The following is a 19,117-nucleotide window of genomic DNA, read 5'->3' on the forward strand; positions in this document are numbered from 1 at the left end:
GCATCAACAGCAATTTTTACAAATAATGCGGCTCGCCACCGATTCAAACAAAACGTAGCACAGTCCTCGCGATGTTCTATACAGCGACGGCAGAATTTTCACCAACACTACATTACAATCAAGTGTGATAATTAATCCGAGTCAATTCCTTGTTTTCCATGCTGCTCAAGAAAGGTTTTTTCCCCTTGTACAATATACAAAAACATAACAATCAAAGTTTTGATCAAACGTTGGGAATCGCTTGATACAACAAAAAAATCGCTATGAAAAATCAAACAGGCCTTTATTTCATCCCCGTTTATAAAGGGAAGCAGTAGAAACGTTGTGAAGGGGAAATATACGCAACTGAAAATCCCTCGGCACAATGAATGGAAAACGCACGAAGAGAAAGAGAGGCGACTATAGCAACAGCACGTACAAAAAATCGATGCTCACTCGTAAACTGCGTTCTCATGCGCTCACCCCGTATTCAACTCGTAGAAGCGCACCGCTTAAATGTGAGATATTTTCTGTACAAAATATTACACGTTTTTCTGCGGTGTAACGGACAATTTTCTATTCAACTTCACAGCAATATAAGCTTTTTTTACTGTTGAATAATTGGCTATTACGTATTCATCCGAAAAAGTTTCTTTCTATTTCACTCGATAGAAACATCTAGCACTGTTGCAATAGAAGAAAATATGCCCCCAATAATAAAATCATTCATCAATCTACAACTAATCGTTTTACCATACTCTATTTTAATTATTTCGGAAAGTCAGTTTCTTCTTTCGATAAATTAAACCTAATTAATTTTATTAAATTCAAAACTCTTTATTGACTCAATTTCGCAACTGAACATTATTTCATATCGGATAAGAAAAATTATCTAAACATTAACGTGATTGCATTATTTGTTATATAACTTTATAAATTTTATAACTGCTATTTTATAATGCTAACCATTTCTTTAATTTTAAGGTTAACAGTTTGTACATACAAATAACGCAAATAAATAAATGTATTAATCTTTGCTTTACACAACGAAACTTTTTATAACTATAAATAAAGAATAAACTTGTTACTTTTCATCACTATTGTACTTATTTTATGATTATAAAAATTACATAGATATTACAACTGAAAAAATAATTTTTATGGATTGCAATTGTTTTGCAATAGTTTCAGCAACTTTCCAAAAGCAAATTGGCTTACAATAACTCAAAATAAAACTAAAATTAAGTAATACACATAGAAGTGCTTCTATCATAACATAATAAAATTTCTTTTATAACGTGACTATAATCTAACTTAACATCAGAAGCCTACGATTCATTATCCGGGGATGCTGGCGAACCGTAGTAGGACGGCTTTATCTCTTCTAAAACAAGAAAAATATAACCATATCATTGACAGAGTATGTTACAATATATATAATCTAATTATATGAAAAAATTAATCAACGATTAAGAGAGAATTGACATACAAATCAGTGCATAAACAATATAATCACTTTTTTAATTGTGTGAATAATAAACATTGCTAATTGTAAACCTTTGTTATGTACAAGTAGTTTTTGATTAACATTTACCCGAGATCATAGATCTATCAGATTCAGTTGGCGACGAAGGTGTATATTCGAGTGGAGGGCTCTCTATTCCATTGTCAGACGGTGGTGGAGTAATGATAGCACAGTGAGGGGCTGGGCTAGAAGGTGGACTCAAAGCCGGACTAGAGCTCGGACTGGATGGATGAGCTGGAAATTTTTTCTCGGTGTCGTACGATGGATTTGACGATTGTGAGTCTTGATATACGGGTGAATAAGTTGCCATTTCATCTTCCTCGCCCGGCTCATCGTACTCGCTACATCTTGCTGGTGTATTAGATACAGTGGGATCCCAAGCTCCACTAATACCAGGAGTTCGCGAACCGTCTTGCGACGGTGTCATTGAACCGTAATACCCTGGTGTTCGAGAACCAACTGAAAAAACAATTTGTTTCCATTGATTTTCAAAATACAAACAAATCTAGATTTTAACCGCAATATGGCAGGTCAACACTCACCATCGTACAGGGGCGTTTGAGAACCTTGCATGGGAGTTTGGGAACCATGTACAGGAGTTTGGGAGCCATGCATGGGTGTCTTAGATCCTTCTTTCGATCCATACATTGGTGTTCGGCCGCTTACGCTGTATGTTGGAGTATAAAGTGTCGAAACAGTAGATTCTGCATTTGCTTGTGGAACACTCAATATATGGGAGCGGTCGACCGAAATTGTTTGACAGGGGGAGTGAAGCTCGACTCTAACAGTACTTTCAGTGGCATCTTTTACAAAACCAATGCTTCCTTTATAAGGACCACCTGTGATCCTGATTGTTAATCCAATAAGTTTCTTGTCGCGAATTGGACCAAAAACGCCTCGGTTTTTGTGACTAGAACTCCTACGAATGCAAAAATACGTTGCTACAGGTTTGGATACATAAAAGATTTACTGCATTCTAGCGTAAATTGATGGGAACTTGTAATATTCTATTAACAATTTTTTCTAGTTTACCATATGAATAAACTATTAATATCAGTAAAAATTGCGATATAATTTTATGGTAAATCAACTGTGATAAATTGACAATATAAACATATAGTCTCATGTCAATTTAAATAATCACTGTGTGATTTCTTACACACACCGTATAATATTTTTATTCTATTCTATATAAATATATATATATATGTCCATAAACCAGAACGTCAGAATAAGCAGTAACGAATAAATGTTGGAGAATTTATCAAAATCTAAATAGAATATGATTTCTCCACAACGATAAACTAAATTTTTAGGAAAACTAGTTTCTTGTAAATTATAGTACATGGACAATATAAATCTTACTTGTCTGATCGAACAGGAGATGCATACACTGGGCTAACAACGTCCATCAAGGTGCCTAATTTTTCTCCACCTACTAATTGTAAATGTCTTGTTTTGCAAACAAAGATACCGCCCGTATCGATGTAAATTTTTGAATGTAAAAAGGCAAAATTTCTGTACAAATGCCGTATTTCTCCTTCTCTACCAGAATGTGGCCCATCAACCACTTTGACAATATCTCTTCTTTTAATCTGATTCTGATGCATATCCAGGGCAGTTGTATTTTTATTTTCACGATACTTAAGTAAACTTCCAGGCTTAGCATCGACTATTTTTCCATGCATGGAAAGAACTTGGAAATTTTCACGTTCAAGTCGAACGATAACGCCTACAATTTGCACTTCAAGTTGCACCATATCACCCCATTGAAATTTACCAAGGCTATCAACACCTGTGGCAACGTCTGGGCACAATTGTATATTACTAGCTAATACTTCTAGTTCGTGCATTGATAAATCCGAGAAAAGCACGACGCGTGTTTCTTCAATACGAACAATTAAACCTGTGTCTCCTTCGTATTTACCCTCAAGTACCTATTGTGTAGAAAAGAAACACATTATGTAATTGTTTCTTATTATTTCATGAATTTCGTAATTTTCATTATACTGTATTTATTTACCTTGACATGATCACCTATGGTGAAGTATTTTTTTAATTCATGAGGTAAAAATTCAATAGGATCAGTCAGATCCTTATGACTTGGCTGGACCATAATATTATTGCCATCAATAGATATTATTTTTCCTTGAAGGTGCATTAGTTCTCCTTCACGAACCTCTACTTTATCTCCAGGACTGAATTTATGAAAAACTGTAGAATCTTTAATACTGATGCCTTCGTTAACTGAAATATCGTTTAATTCGATATCTATGCTCTCTGGATTTTCTTCAAAGCTTTCAATCTCTGATAGTGTTGGTTTTACACCATCAGATATAATACCACTAATATTAAAGTTTTTGTACAAAAAGCTGAAAGAAAAAGTCATTTTTTAGTTTATTGTAGCAAAGACATTTTACAGGAACAAACCCTTTATGACTGTAGTGATTTCCTTCAAAAACCAAGTAATCTCCATTACTTGTTACTTCTCCTCCTATGGCACGAACAGCTTCTGCATCAAAATGTTTTGCTGGTGGTTTTGAATTCTTCTTTTTCCGCTTGGGAGCTTCATCATCTATTACTGGCTTTAATGCACCTCTTAGTCTTGCATAATCAATTCTTGGAAGCAATTTCAAATGTACTTTATTTTGGCCAACATCAACATAATCAACTTGTGCAATGTCATCCTTGTACATGCCTCGCTTGATTCTCACCCATTGACCTGACTTCAAATTTATTCGATTTCTTACTCTGAGAACATCAACCATTTCGCTAATAGGAACCATTTGCTGCCTCCAAATGCCTTGTTTCAGGCTATTGATATTTTCTATAGCAGCTTTTACATGCACCTGTTTATATGCTTCTATATAAACAAAACCTTTCACACCATTAGGAACAATGGCACATTTAATAACTAGTGGGTTATCTGTAGTTATAAAATATATGTAATTCCATTTTTGCTATATTATTGCATACAATAAATTATAAACATTGTACCAGTAAATTGATATGTAAGAAATTTTCGGATCAACAACAGGAGTGTGGCATTTTCCTCACCGATACGACATTTAACCAACCAAAGATTTGGATCCTTAACATCTGGCAATAAAGTTTTTTGTGTTATTTCATCACTCATCTCTTCTCCTCCTTCACCAAAATGATGGGATGCAGTTGCTGCATTCGCATATTTGTTACGGAGATAAGCTTCAATTTCCTCTTCCTTTTGTGAACTATAATAAATATTAGAAAATAAAGTATATATTATTAAACATTAATAGATTTGAAATTGAAGTTCCTATACTTACTTCCATATATCAGAAACTCTTCTGTGTCCTTCAATTTCCCTTGCAGTTGGACCAATTTCATCAATTTCATTTTCAACAATTCCAATTTCCTGAGCTCCCTCTTCCCAATCTTCATCTTCTTCAACATCTTCATCAACTTCAGCTTCTTGGATAATAAAGTCATTCACAAGCTTTTTAGGTTTCTTTTTTATTCTATATTGTTCTTCATCGTCTTCCTCATCAGAGTAATTTTCCTCTATAATCAAAGAATAACCATCAATACTCATTTTAAAAGCACTATGACGTTTAACTAGGAAACAAATTAAAATTGTTTAAAAGCAAACAAAAAGAAGCTAAAAATGCCTTCTAAACATTGAAAATTTATTGCGATAACTTATTATTTAATTGCTTATCACAATACATACAGGGTTTCTCGATCGACAGAAAAATTCGTGCAGCTATGTTAAAACGCCTGTCTATGCAAGTTATAACTGAACTATCCCAAATTATAACGTATTTTCGTTAAACAAAAATAACGCATACATACCAGATTCTTCGCTTATTGCTTTCTGTGAATCGACATCATCTTCAGATTTTTTGTCAGGTTCAGAATTTACATCATGATCTTCTTCGTTACTTTTTTCAGAGCTATCGAATATTATAGGAAAATATAATAACAACAGTATGAGATTAATTTTATCATATATATATATTACCCAGAGCTTGAAACACTTGATCGTGATCGATAAGACATTTTTTTCCTAAAGCACTGTCACACAAAGAAAAAGTTTATTTTCTGCAATCCGCTAAAGAGACTGGTGTATGGTGCCTCGTATCAAACGAATAGCTAGATCGTGGCACGCATATTTCGTAGAAGTCAAGCCCAGTAAACAAAGTCACTAAACACTAACAGGAATTAGCCGGCCGGTACGTCTACGGGTGGGGGTCAAATATTATTTTACACATGAACCTATTATAAAGGAGAATATCATGGGAGGGGAATTCTTTACTTCTGCCTGTCTGTCCGAATTGCCTAACATTTATTCTTATAATAACCCTTATCGTGATTTAAATCATTTTTTGCAACAATTCTAAATAGAGTTAAAATGACTATTATACATACTCTACTTCTTAATCGGTAGTATTTAACTTTCACGATTTCATCTAAGTTATTACTCGTCTATTCGTAGCCACGGTAGTAACCTGAAGCAAGTATGCCGAAGACCCATAAAGATTATTTGAGAAAATTTTTTTTTTGTTATTACGTGTTGTGACCATATTTTTTCCAACAGATTTCTTTTGTTTTCAAATTAAAGCGCTGTGAGTCAACTAAGAAAGATTTCTAAGTTATCTTACTTAAGCGATAATGACTGCGAAAGGAAAGGATAAGAAAATTATCCTTATACAATGTTTATATGAGATAAGATTAATAATTAATAGCTTAATAAATCAAGGACCAATTTCAGTTGTGATTTGAATTTACGATAGAAAAATAAAAACAAGGTATTAAATTTCGGTAATAGTTACAGAGGCTACCGGTGGTGGCGTTTTGAACAACATCTCTACTTTTCCCGCCATTTTCGCAGAATAGAGGCGCATACGCACACATTAGACGTACTTTTCTTTTCTCAGACTTTGATGGGATTATTTTTTACTGCTAACAGTGTACAATTACATTGGATTGTTACAATCAAGTGATTACCATTTGATCGAACAGACTTGACGCATTTGGATACCTTTATAACTGGTTCATGGATTTACAAAATGCAACAATCAAGTAAACGATCTAGGGTTGTCAAGGAGTCAATCATCCCATATATAACTGAATCAGTATGTAAGTAGTACTTTTATAATAATCTGAAGATTATAAAAACTACTGTACAAAATTGTTTACATTATAATAGCACAAATGCACTTTTAAACAGTGTCTATAATTTGTAGTTAAAATATCTGAAACACTAAGCAGTATCGGAGAAACTCATAAACTTTTATTAAAAGCCAATGAGATATTTGTAAAGTATTTAGTTGAAGAAGAAAAGAAAAAGAAATCTAAACTTATTATTCAGCCAGAGCAAAATCAAATTCAAGGAGAGCAGACAAATAATAGTAAGAATATATTTTAAAAACTGATCACAAGAATTACAAGTTGTTCTCTTGTACACAACTTTTGCTTCATTTTGTTTAATAGTAACAAACTAATATGCAAATAATATAAAACATTGTTTTTTCAGGCACAGTAGAAAAATAAGCAATATTAAAGATGAATCTAGATAATTCAGAAGTTGTATCTTTTATAAACAACTATTTTGCTTTAGCTGATGGGCTTGTTCCTGAATTTGAATATCTTTTAGCTGAAAATGTTGTATTAGACTGGTTTGGTAAAACAATTAAAGGTAAACACAATGTGACAGCTTTTATGAATATGCATAAAATTAACTCAAGACATGTGTTTAATGAAATTTATTCAAGTGATAATATTGGGTACAAGTAAGTAAATTAGATTGTTCAGAATTTTTTTAATAGTTTTACATACATTACATTTAAAATAAACTTTATCATTTGTAACATTGAATTTTTGTTTTTAGTGGAAAATCTAATTTTAGAAGAAGAAGAAGAGGCAAGTCTAAAAGTGCAAATAACTCTGTGCAAAATGGAAATATTTCCTGTGAAAACAACTTGATTTATCACAGTAGCCCTCTCAATGAAAGTGTTTCATCTAATGAACAATCATTTTCATGTACAAAAAGCTACTCTTCTACTGAAGAAGAACATGGCTTAACATTCGAGTTACATGATGATAGCCTTACTAATATTTTTAAGTTAGAAAATATACAGTCTACGGACACTGAAGAAATAGAACAACAAATTTGTCAAATTGGTCTAGAAGAAAAATCCAACAATCTTTCATCTATAACACTCTTCAAAGAGGCAAAGGAAGCTAAGAATATTAGTATTGTCGAGTCTTCAATGAAATTTGTAGAGGCAGATGGAGAAATATTATTTGCTAAAAAATCAAGACGACAGAGTTAGTAATAATTTAATATAAGTATATTGATTCAGGAATTATTTTTTTTAACTTAAATTTGACTATTTTTGAAGGTATTTGGAACGAATATAAATTACTTTCGTCAATTTCAACACAAACATGGAGGAAACCCTGCAAGCTGCAAATTGCTTATTCTTTACAGAAGGTTTGCCAGACACCTAAATTAACTTCTAATAATAATAACATTAAGTCTCATTGTAAACCAGTTCTAGTTAAAAATCAAACAGAGTTGATGAATTTTGAACAAATAATCGATCTTAGTAATCAGCTTGTGCCAAATGTTAATGATTATGCTGGTTATCTTAGAAATGTTAATATTGAAAGAGAACAAGATGTATTTTTTGATCAATTTAATGAATACTTGTTGAAAAATCAGAGGAGTAATTTGAATACTACACCTCAGTACATAAATAATCAATTAGCTTTGCAAAAAAACATATGTGATGATCAAAATAAATCTCAAAATAATTGTTTCTCTAATTATTCGATTCAAATTATTATTTATGAAGGTAGAAGTCATTGCAGAGCAAATTTATCTGAGAAATTTATATAATTAGTAAACTATATATTTATATATACATAGATGTATGTATGTACGTAGGATAAACGTGATTAATGTCGTTTATCAATGCTTTTAAATGCTATAAGTAAATATTATTACAAGATAATATGTAAAATTATAGTAAAATTTCGATGATTCAGAAAATTGAATAAAGTTACATATATTTATTTTCCTAATAACATCTGATTAAAAATATTTTTAGATGAATCTAACTAACATATGAGGTTGCTAAAAATTAACTTCGAAATTCTTCCATGCAAAGATTTCTGTTTTGAATTATATTTGAGTTATATTGGAATTACACAGTTTATTACAAAGAAAATTTGAGATATATATTTTTATATTTTACAATTTTATACAGTTACTACTTATTTAAGTTTTTGGTATCTGAATTGTAATAGTTTTGTAATTTGGAAATATTAATTCATATTACCGTTTTAATAAAAAAAATATTGATTTCGAATCTCAGATTCAACATTAATGTTAATATAATTAAAATATAAATACCTAGTACATAGTAAAGATTTGAAACATACAACGATTTTACTTTTAAAAACTTTTAAAGTAATTTTTAATATGCCATGTTTTTTACAAATCAGTTCATTACTTGCAGTAATCTTGTTGGAGGAAAATTATAACAAAAATACTGTTTTTTTAAATAAAAAATTCATTTCTGAGTAGTTCAAGGTAAATTGCAGTTTCTAAAGATCAAAAAGATGAACAATTATTCGTCTTTAAAAACATAGAAATGATATTTATCGCAAATATACGTATATAATAATAAAATTAATTAAAAATATTACTTAGCAAATAATTAGGAAATAGTGCTTTAAGTAAAATAAGTACTACTCTTGTAAGTTATTGCATATATACTATTTGAAATATTTGTTTAGGATTTGTCTAAATACACAAATTTTATACTGTTGAAAGGAAATCGCCGATAAAAATGATAAAATGACACTACATTATACAGTGTTATCTCTGCAAGGCCATTATTGGAAAAATAAGACATGAAGAAACTAAAAGCAATAAAAATTATTACTACAAACTTATTCGATAGTTTTATATCATTTATGTTATCCAACCAAAGTAATAAGTTATATAACAGTTGTATACGAATTCATCTGTAATGTTAGTTACTAGAAGACAAGTATCTTTATATATACACATCTAACTGTACAATACTTAAGTAAAAATATGAATTGAACTTGAGTCATATCACATCCAAAGAATCGGTAAATTAAAATGTATAAAATATAACTTGAAACGTAGAATAAAATGTAGTTCTCGAAAAGATTCGATCATTATAGACATCATTATAGATAATAAATAGCTTATAGTACACGTGAATAGAGGTGTAGGTAGTTGAAGAAGTGTTGATTGCCGCCAAAGTAGCCTTGGTATCATGAATTGATGCTGAAAAAACAGCAAATAACAATCGTAAAGCAATAGTTATTTTCTTAAAAACTTGGGCAGAACAGCCGAAGTGAAACGAAAGAAACATTATTTACAAGAAACATTATATACATCGCAAACCAGATGCTAACTACATACAACTAACAATGATAACTAACTAGATATGCATAAAACAGCGATAAAGATCTCGCGATGCATGTACTTGAATTTGCGATAATATTATGATAATAATGATAATAATAATAATAAGAATAATAATAACGATGATGTGCAAAGTGAAATCCTTTTATGAGGCTTGCAGGTACCTCGGCTGCATGTTTGCACATTAGCAGCTAATCGCACAAAATGATTACATAATACATTGTTGAAAGGTGTGATTCATTCAATACTATTTAGTTGATTAGTTGATTCACTTGCTAAAAATCAGTTCAAATTATGGAAAAAGACAGACAAACCGGTACTGAAAATTGATCACTGTTTGAAAAAAAAGTGAAAATAGAGACAGAAATAAAGAATATTGTCAGAGCTCATTTATATTCGGGATCTTCTTTATGCTTTCTCCTAGGATCGTTGGCGTCCAACGTAACAATAACGGGCGGCGATTCTTTAGGTTTTCCAAGTTGTCTGAAGTTGTAACTGGTTCTCCTCTCGTTGTTGAACCACTGTCTCGACAGTTGCAAACTTTTGCAGCTGAAATTCAATTTTTAATACTTCTTAGGAACTTTCATCTTTATTTCTTTGTTTACACGAAAAGCATTCGTACGAGCATACACCTTATACCTTCGTTAATTAATCATATCACGTTGAACAGCTTGATATAATTGTTGATATAATTGTTGATAAAATTTCAGCGTAGTCAACATAATACATGTCTTATAGCAAAGCCGACAATGAATTAGTGAGAACAGCTTGCAAGTGACATTTAATTTAAAATTTGTTACTTATGCCAAAGTTACTCAACAAGTACATTCAATATTTCTCTTGCAAGTTATTCAAAGTCGCCAGTTTCACGCTACTTAAACTCTATACCATTACACCATACAATATTACAATGTGTATTATAATAAGACTAGTAGAGTGATTGCATGTGAGTTTGGAAGAACTAAGCATAAATTGATGTTTTTTTGAGTAACTTTATTTTAAATATTTGTAGGTTAACCATTAACAATGAATTTACGAGCAATAAATAGGTAAAGCAAAGTCGAGCTTTATAATTGTATTCAACTTTACTTTTGTAATCCTCCACCAGAAAATAAATAAAGCTATTAAGATAATAATTATAGTGATGATAGGCGCGTTCGAAATACCAACACCTTACTCAAAGTATGACTTATGTAATTAGTTGTCAATGATGACTGACCATCTGCGAATGCAGAAAGTACTGGAAGTAGCGTTACAAAATCAGATCATTCTGTTTCGTCACAATGAGTCACTGACGTATCGAATTGAAGCTGAGTGCAAATAAGTATATAAAAATGATATCGATATTGCGGACAGAGTGCGATGTGCATTAGCAAAAACAACATTTCATACGCATAATTTTCATCCACACCTGCATGAGTTTGGATCGAAGTAAGCATTCGTGAAGCACTCTTCGACCTTGCGGCAATGGCAAGAGCAACTGTTCGGGTCCCAGTACTTTTTCTCGTTTTGCTGTTGACACTTGTATTCCTCGTCGGAATTCTTGCAACTGCATCTACATTCTTCTTTCAGGTAAAACTGCTTATCAGTGCAATCCTATTCAGAAGCAGGTTTTCTTTAGTTCGGCGAAATGTCTATGTCAAATACATTTTCAATTTACATATAAACAGAGATCCGCTAAGAAAAGAACGAACAAGTCGAAAACCGACCATTTCGCAGAAAATACAAGGCTCAACTTGATTCATCTGACAGAACTGTTGGCTCGTCGATCGAATTGCCAATTTTATATTGAAACAATGGTCTATAGCGATATCACGCTAAGTTCATACAATTTTCGTTACAAATAGTCGATCGATAAGAAACGCGCGAAGGCATTTGCGTCGAAAACAAATCTTCATTGAAATAGCAACTACGGTAAGCAACTTGTAATTGCGAAAATGTGACACCGTTTTGAAAGCGTTATTCAATGCTAATTGTAAGAAGAGTCTTTCTCGCCGACTTTGTGTGTCAGCCAGATTTATCATGCCTATCGGAATAATAAATTGCGTTTGGCAAAATATCAAGATACTACTGTCCCAGTCAAGTTTAGAGCGAGACTCTAAGTATCACAGTACTAATATCACAGTGACGGCAAATTTACAACAGTTTTTGGATTTATCGTTGAAGCATTTGCGTGATGGGTCTTGGTATCCGTGACTTTTCAATGATTTTTACAACGAAAATAAACGAGGAAACGTAAATTTGCCAATGACGAGCAAACGAGGAGCTGGTTTGACGAAAGAATGTAATGTTTAATCGTTATCATCAGGTATCCCGTACCTTCTCTTTCTTTGTACAATCGCATAGGCACGCCGTGTGTTCGTCGAGCGGGACAATTTTTTTGAAAACAATATTTTCTCCCGAGTACTTGTCCACCTTCGTGACGAGGATCTGGAAGAACGATCGATGGTTAGAAGGGAGCAGGCCGGCCACTCGAGCCGACGCCAGTGAGAATTCCACGGTTTACCTCGTAATTGCGCGTTTCCAGAGCCGTCACTTGGCAAGATAGAAGCTCGTGGTTGCAGCACCCTCCGCAGCGCTTCATGCGCACGCAGCTTGGAAAGTAGAACTCGGAAGGGTCGGCATTCTCGACGACCGGCACTACCTGCACCTCTGGCATACATATCGCCGGCTTGGCCTTGATCACTTTGGAGGAGCGCTCGTCCCCGGCGATCCGCTCGACTGAAAGGTGTGTGTGTGTGTGTGTGTGTCTGTGTGTTGCCCACGGTCACGCATTTTGCTCTCGACCGAAACGAAGATGCGCGTACTCACGTAAGACTGGAGAGTAGGACTGCGGAGTCGGGTAGACCTGGAAGAGCTCGTAAAAGTCTTGGTCGCTCTCTATCGAGTTGATCCGTTTTGCCAGATCTAGGGAGCTCTGGGGACCAAACGAAATAGAGCAACGTTATTTGTTATAGCGTACGTGGCGTAGGCTCGGACTGGGACTGTGCTCGCGCCAACGAATCTCGATTCTTATAGGGAAAAGAGGAAGAAGCTTTGGAACGACTCGGACTTTGCGCGTCAATGTCAATGTCTCGATGTCTGCTCGCAAAGACAATAGCAATTTGTGCAGCAGCCGTTCGTTGTTGCAACGCGCGCGAAAGCCTTGGTAGCTGCTCGCCAGGCCGCCGACAAAGACGTTCAACGTTGCGATTTCGCGCTGGTTTTCCATATCCGGCTTCGGTGGGCAACAGCGCGAGCCAAGCAAGCGCGACAGAGGCACCGAGGCTGTCGAAAAACAACGTTTACGTAATGCAATTGCCAGATCCGACGGGAACGCGGTTCCCCTTTCGGACGCCGTCGCTGATCAAGGATCAATTTAGCCGGATGCCGGGCGAATGAGTTGGAAAGTTTTTCGAGGAGAAGAGCGCGACGTTGATCGCCGCTGACATTCCTCGACAAAACGACGTCCGGTGAGTAGCACTTCCATACAGAGATTTACGCGTCGACCAAGGTCGTCGCAGCCAGCGAACGCATATCGCGTATGTAAGACAATCGTGTCGAGGATAATGCGGACAATGCGACTTACTTAGGCAGCATACTTTCCGCCGATCGAGACGAGAATAACAATTATCCACCGCGATTAATCTCGTCTTTTTCGAGCCACTCCAATAAGAAGCTTCTCTCCTGATCCGATTGCCATCAACTTCGCGGACAGCTTGCCGGTCGACGGCATTGGGCAAGCAGCTTCAATTTTTCTATCGGGAAAACACCTCGCGAAGCCGCTGACACTCGTCTCCGTCACGATCGTTTCGCAACAGCCGCTCGCAGCAGTGTTCTCGAGTCGATGCATCATTTGTTACGCGAGCGGCGTCATTTCCGCTTGACGTACAGCCAATCACGCGAAATTACGCCAAACGAATTACGTTTTCCTGTCGCCCTGCCGCATTCGCCACATCTCGAACCACACCAGCTCGAACCCACGTGAAACCATTCGTTGTTTCCCTTCCACGCCGTTTTCGACATTTCGAAATGCAGACGCAGCCACTCGAACAAAATAATCTCGCGCGCACTCGCCGCTTATCAAATTTTTATCACACTGAAACTTAGGTGAAACGAAGTTTGCAGCCTCGTGACTCACAAGTCAAATGAATAGATATCTACGATCAAGATTGTCAATCAATAGCTTCTTTTATATTATATCTTATCAATTATGAATCACAATTTGCTTAACATTCTCGAGGAGCCCCACGTACTCTAAATTCCAAACGATTCATCATCTATATATATATATATATATATATATATCGCAATTGGAAATAACAGGTCATCGACTGATATTTAGATGTTTATCCAGAAATTTACCACTTGAAGGATACACTTGTTTGTTATCAGGTCAAAGATTTATGCAATGTGAAATCTAACTTTTGCTCGGAAAATTCATTTTATGAAACTTTCACGTTTCTGTTAATCCCAAGCCTTGAAGCAAAATCTTGAAGGCCGGTCAACGTATTAAAAGTCGAGTCAAGTTTTGAAACCAGCATGTCTCACTCGCCAACTCTTCAATGCTTCCGAACATTACAAAAGTAAAATACATTTAAATAAATTTATTCCGTTTTAGATATCAGGCCATTTCTCTCCAGTAATTTTAATTTTAAATAATCTGCAAACAGTTCACTATTTTGATGAGCAAACATTCAAACGGGACAAGGGTTTGTAAGAAGTTGATTGCTTATCTATGAAAAATAACCATGTGCAAATAAAACCTGCGTAAATGAGAAATATTCTTGGAAATATTGGGTTTTGCCAGCAGAATTAATGGGAGAGATAGTTTAAGTTGTTTCGAGTGAAAAAACAAAGAGTAACTCGACGCTACGTTATTATTAGTGTCAAGCGAATGGACATAAGTGTCCTTAAAGAGCAAGAGACACATTGGACGGCGGTTTAATTATTAGATTCACTAAGCGATAGAATTCCAATAAAGTTTACTGCCTGAGAGTAGCCTGGCTAATAAAAATATATATCGTATTTTTTGTTTTATACTTCGATCATCATGACAAATACCTCAGTGCTACGAACATAATGCTATTGTTAATTTTTCAACGTGTCACATTTGCAATGTCATATTTTTAATGAAATAAAATACTGAACGAGGTCAACGAAATAGTTAGCCAAAAGAATGTCATATAGGTAAACACGCATCAAAGTTTTTATCACTTCAGATTGCTTCAAATGATAAATTGCACAATTATTCATGCTTCCAATTATATGATTTCCAATTCAGGACATTAGACGACTATACAACGGTCGTACCGCTTCGCTCGCTAGATCTGCGCATGATCCAATAAAAACTCTTGTATATAAATTTGCATATAGGTATAGTGATGACGGATAACCGCAATAAAAAATACCTAGCCAAAATATCGAGGTAATCGCCCTCTTTCCCATTTCTGTCCTACTTCTGCTTGAATGCAAATTACACTGTTTTTCTCGGGAACTCCAAGATAATAAACTAGGCTAATAATATTTGCGCAGGTTATAACTACATTGTTAAAGTTACATTGAGCAAAATTATGGACGACGATTTTTCGATACATTCATTCGGTAGTCTGAAAAGATAAGAAATTTCTTTTTGAAAACAACTATATCTTCAGTGTACATCGATGCAAAATCAAATCGAATCAATTTCAAAAACAAAAATGAAATACTTTGAAGCCACCATGCTTTTCACTCTATCAAGCAGGTAATTGATGTGATTTCTTTACAGAAATAGGAATTCGATTTTGAATGTTACTTAGAAGATAAAATAGTTTGTGTTGATCAGTGGCTGTGACGGATCGTAATGGTCGTCAGATTTCAAATATATATACACCGAATTCCAAATCGTTTTTCGTAGATAGATAAGTCGTTGAAATAGGTAGCTTGTTAACTTATAGTTAAAAAATAGTCGGAATAAGTTGGTTGAATATGCGCCTAGAGTTTGGTAAGCCATACAATAAACGAGCTAGTTTAAAAGTGAAAATCAACTATTATCAGTTTTCAAAGTGAAATCAAGCTATTATCAACACTAACTAACATCGCTCGACGTATTTTCCGAGTATGCAATTAAACATAAGAACTTTGTGATTTTATTTACAATAATTTACTAACGAAAAATGATGACTAAAAGTAGTGGCATTTCCAACAAACGTATGACTCATCAGCGAAGCCTGAGTGTTTTTGGATGAAATAAAAGACAACTAATTGAAAACGCTGAAAGTATTCGATAAGTCGAAGCGTGAAACGACGAGCAGAGTTCGAGGAAAAGCCGCAGGGAAACGATAATGGCGACGATATCGGTGCGTGCGCGCGCGTGCGAGAGAAACGTGTATGCTGTTCTTGATGTTTCTTTAAACGTGAAATAAACGAACGACGAGTCTGTCGAAACGACAACCTGTCAGCGGTAGATTTCCAATTAGCCGCTAATACAACTACCACAGCTTTACCATTGATTACGCCCTAAAAAGGCAGTATCGGCGTACGCGCGCGCGCGCGCCTGCATTCCTGTACGTAGCCCGATAAGCTTCATTTGCGCGTGTTTTTCGTTTCGTTTCGCGAAAAATCCGGGCGTCCGCGCGTCACTTTCGTCGCCACAACGCTTGTGCGCGAGATAATCAAAGGAGACACATGCGCTGCAATGACTATGTGAATTCCTATGGAATACGTGCGTTGCGTAAGGTGAGCTGGGCAGCGCAACGCATAAATATTAATGGTACGGCTCGAGAAAGGCAGGCGTTCCATAATCATCTGCGCTGCTGTATGCAGCGGCAGGTTTTTATCGCGAAATCGTATCGAGTAGGCGGCGACTACTCGTCGCCAGATAAGAAAAGAACGGAGCGCGAAGGCAGTGATTTGCAGCTGGAAGCTGTGACGCCGACGCGAGTGCGTGCACGTACCAGAAGCCGCTGGTCCGGGCTCGGCAGCCGACGCGGCTGATCGGGGAAGAAGATGCGATCGGAAGTGGCGTGGACGGACAAGTTGGCAGGTCTGTCGTAGGCGTGCAGCGAGGCGGCGAAGGCAAGCACGAGCAGCAGCAGCAGCAACATGGCGCGCCGCTGCAGCGGCAGCTCGCGGGCGCGGCTCGGCCACTGCACTGGGAAAGCAAGCCGCGATCCGGCGCGCTCGGGCGGCTTGCGAAATCGGCGCGCGCTCGGCAGGTCCGTGCGAGTCCGCGGCGGGACCGATACCACACTGCCGGCGCAGGAGCGAGCGGCTGCCGCGGTAGCGCGAAAGCGCGCGCCGAGCCGCCGCGGCCTTCGCGCGCTCGCTCGCTCGCTCGTTCACTGCCCGCCCGCGCACACCTGTGCGCGCGGCCACGCGTAGCTGATAAGCGAGCCCGCCTGCATCCGCCGAGACGACTGTTTTCTTCTCGATTCGCACCCTGTTCCTGCAGTATTTCTGGAAACTGATATTTGTCTACCGAGTCCTGGACTCACCTGAAGTTGGCATTCCTTTTTGACAAGTTGCGTCCATTCGTCCTCGTGCTCGATATTTTCGCATGGATCGCTATGAACTTTGCAAGTGCGTGTGGTTCTCCTGTCATCAAAACTAGATCACTTATGTCATATGCTCTTTTTTCAAATTTACCTGTGTGATTTTCAACGATTGTACACTCCCAACCAGTGCGGCAAAGTAGATACTTCTCTCGCATGAGCTTTTACACGAGCAAAAAGCTCAAAAAACACGAGAGGAGAATCTACATACTTCCAAGCGTCACACATTAACTAATACACTATTTCCGAAAATGTCTATATCAAATTTTATGAACAAGTATAATTTTTCAACGGCTCTACTTTTTATTTACTGATATTGTTTTTAAAACTCGACATTGCTTGTTTTACAAGATTTTCCATTACAAATGATTTATATCAAATTCAATGAAAATATTCAATCACAATTATGGAAATAGAATTAAGCTGAAATGGATGTTTCAAAATTACACACAAATCAGCAACCTAATGTCGAAATGCTTACTTTGTATAATAAAGATACAATATTTAGATAAACCTTACAACTGATTTGTTAAATTAACTACCTGTCAAATAATTCGTTTTAATTAATATCAAATGATTTTTTTAATAATTTTCCATTTACTTTATTTGTCGTATACGTGATCATTGTCAACAACACGGTATTTCATCGTGAGTAATTTTATTACACGATTTTTATTGTCTCCGCGTGACCTTCTTTTATTTGTATTATGTTAATGATGTTATGTTATTTTTGTAATGAGTAATTGAAAGTAAACGTCGTTGCAATAACAATTCAAATAGTTGATCACTTCTGATCTATCGTTGATTGATCTGCCCCGTGGGCTGTTCAAATATTATACCAATTACTTTCTCTGGATGTTTTAAGAATATACTTGCAAAAATTATAAAGCAAATGTTTGTATATAAGCAAGAAATTAAATATGTACGTCGTATTTTATATCGCCAACAATGTAGCAGACACTCGAAATGTTAGCCTTCACATTTTTTGGATCTCTGCATAAACATAAATCTGCTATTGGATTGTCTCTTTAAGAATAACTTCGACTGTTAAAAATGATGAAAATCGACTTTTTGACAGTTTAAAACTAAAAAAAATGCTAATAGTGGACTTGTTTCAAGGAAAAATCCGTATCCTATTCAATTGTAGGTCATTAACAATTTTTACCTGTGAAATAAAATTTCTGTTTAAAAAATCCACTGCACCGTTCTTTTTTTTCACTTTGGAATATTTATCATGACATTATATCAAAGAGATGTAATTTTTTTATGACAATTTGTGACTTTGTCCTTCAATTATCGAATCAAATGTCTAACTACCCAATCACATCCATCCGACGCGTGTAAAAGCAATCTTTCCATCGTCGACCATTACGGTACTTTTTCAACACTCCGCAAAGTGCACCTTTCCCGTATGCTCGGCAGAAAACGTGTGTCAAGATGTGTTATGCACATGTTCGAGAAAGTTTCTCGTCTCGCTTCGCTCGAGCGTAAACGCCATGCGAGATAAGAATCTACTTCCCCGTACTTGTCTCGTGCTACTACGACAATGGATAGTTCGATAGTTGCAATATCTAAAACTTTCCTCTAAAGACAGTGTCCAATTTATTTGTAAAAATGCTGGAATTATGATTTCAGAACCTTCATGGAAAGATC

At 35.8% G+C, this 19,117-nt stretch overlaps 3 protein-coding genes across 4 annotated transcripts; 1 reads left to right on the forward strand and 2 right to left on the reverse strand.

Annotated features, from left to right (window-relative positions):
• Positions 1–1,022: 1,022 nt before the first annotated feature.
• Positions 1,023–5,664, reverse strand: LOC131663301 (transcription elongation factor SPT5-like). The gene is made up of 10 exons (XM_058933638.1): positions 5,505–5,664; positions 5,336–5,436; positions 4,810–5,044; positions 4,502–4,734; positions 3,935–4,430; positions 3,528–3,876; positions 2,870–3,441; positions 2,047–2,423; positions 1,574–1,963; positions 1,023–1,363 (listed from the first exon to the last, which is right to left on the reverse strand). The coding sequence occupies exons 1-10, from the start codon at positions 5,540–5,542 to the stop codon at positions 1,308–1,310; spliced, it is 2,847 nt and encodes a 948-aa protein (XP_058789621.1). The 5' UTR covers positions 5,543–5,664; the 3' UTR covers positions 1,023–1,307.
• Positions 5,665–6,386: 722 nt separating this feature from the next.
• On the forward strand, positions 6,387–8,535 carry LOC131663302 (uncharacterized). 2 transcript variants are annotated; one of them, XM_058933640.1, is made up of 5 exons: positions 6,387–6,622; positions 6,714–6,894; positions 7,020–7,275; positions 7,374–7,813; positions 7,888–8,535. In XM_058933640.1, the coding sequence occupies exons 3-5, from the start codon at positions 7,049–7,051 to the stop codon at positions 8,385–8,387; spliced, it is 1,167 nt and encodes a 388-aa protein (XP_058789623.1). In that variant the 5' UTR covers positions 6,387–6,622; positions 6,714–6,894; positions 7,020–7,048; the 3' UTR covers positions 8,388–8,535. The 2 variants fall into 2 exon arrangements, with proteins under 2 accessions (XP_058789623.1, XP_058789622.1); XM_058933639.1 differs by having other exon boundaries at positions 6,730–6,894.
• Positions 8,536–9,246: 711 nt separating this feature from the next.
• LOC131663303 (balbiani ring protein 3) lies at positions 9,247–17,940 on the reverse strand. The gene is made up of 6 exons (XM_058933641.1): positions 16,868–17,940; positions 12,765–12,870; positions 12,460–12,674; positions 12,273–12,383; positions 11,365–11,549; positions 9,247–10,502 (listed from the first exon to the last, which is right to left on the reverse strand). The coding sequence occupies exons 1-6, from the start codon at positions 17,015–17,017 to the stop codon at positions 10,340–10,342; spliced, it is 930 nt and encodes a 309-aa protein (XP_058789624.1). The 5' UTR covers positions 17,018–17,940; the 3' UTR covers positions 9,247–10,339.
• Between the last annotated feature and the right edge of the window lie 1,177 nt (positions 17,941–19,117).

This window comes from Phymastichus coffea, unplaced genomic scaffold, assembly GCF_024137745.1.
Source record: "Phymastichus coffea isolate CEN01 unplaced genomic scaffold, Cenicafe_Pcof_1.1 PCOF00033, whole genome shotgun sequence".
Taxonomy (NCBI): Eukaryota; Metazoa; Arthropoda; class Insecta; order Hymenoptera; family Eulophidae; genus Phymastichus; species Phymastichus coffea.

Excerpts from the sequence above, each read along its gene's own strand:
- LOC131663301 (XM_058933638.1), bottom strand. The coding sequence starts at position 5,542 with ATGTCTTATCGATCACGATCAAGTGTTTCAAGCTCTGG. Across the intron at positions 4,735-4,809 it reads AGAGTTTCTGATATATGGAA|TTCACAAAAGGAAGAGGAAA; the intron begins GTAAGTATAGGA and ends TATTTATTATAG. Across the intron at positions 1,364-1,573 it reads TGATAGATCTATGATCTCGG|AAGAGATAAAGCCGTCCTAC; the intron begins GTAAATGTTAAT and ends TTCTTGTTTTAG.
- LOC131663302 (XM_058933640.1), top strand. The coding sequence starts at position 7,049 with ATGAATCTAGATAATTCAGAAGTTGTATCTTTTATAAACAACTATTTT. Across the intron at positions 7,276-7,373 it reads AGTGATAATATTGGGTACAA|TGGAAAATCTAATTTTAGAA; the intron begins GTAAGTAAATTA and ends TTTTGTTTTTAG. Across the intron at positions 7,814-7,887 it reads TAAAAAATCAAGACGACAGA|GTATTTGGAACGAATATAAA; the intron begins GTTAGTAATAAT and ends CTATTTTTGAAG.
- LOC131663303 (XM_058933641.1), bottom strand. The coding sequence starts at position 17,017 with ATGTTGCTGCTGCTGCTGCTCGTGCTTGCCTTCGCCGCCTCGCTGCAC. Across the intron at positions 12,675-12,764 it reads GTCCTACTCTCCAGTCTTAC|TCGAGCGGATCGCCGGGGAC; the intron begins GTGAGTACGCGC and ends CACACCTTTCAG. Across the intron at positions 10,503-11,364 it reads TTCGATCCAAACTCATGCAG|CTGCAAAAGTTTGCAACTGT; the intron begins GTGTGGATGAAA and ends ATTGAATTTCAG.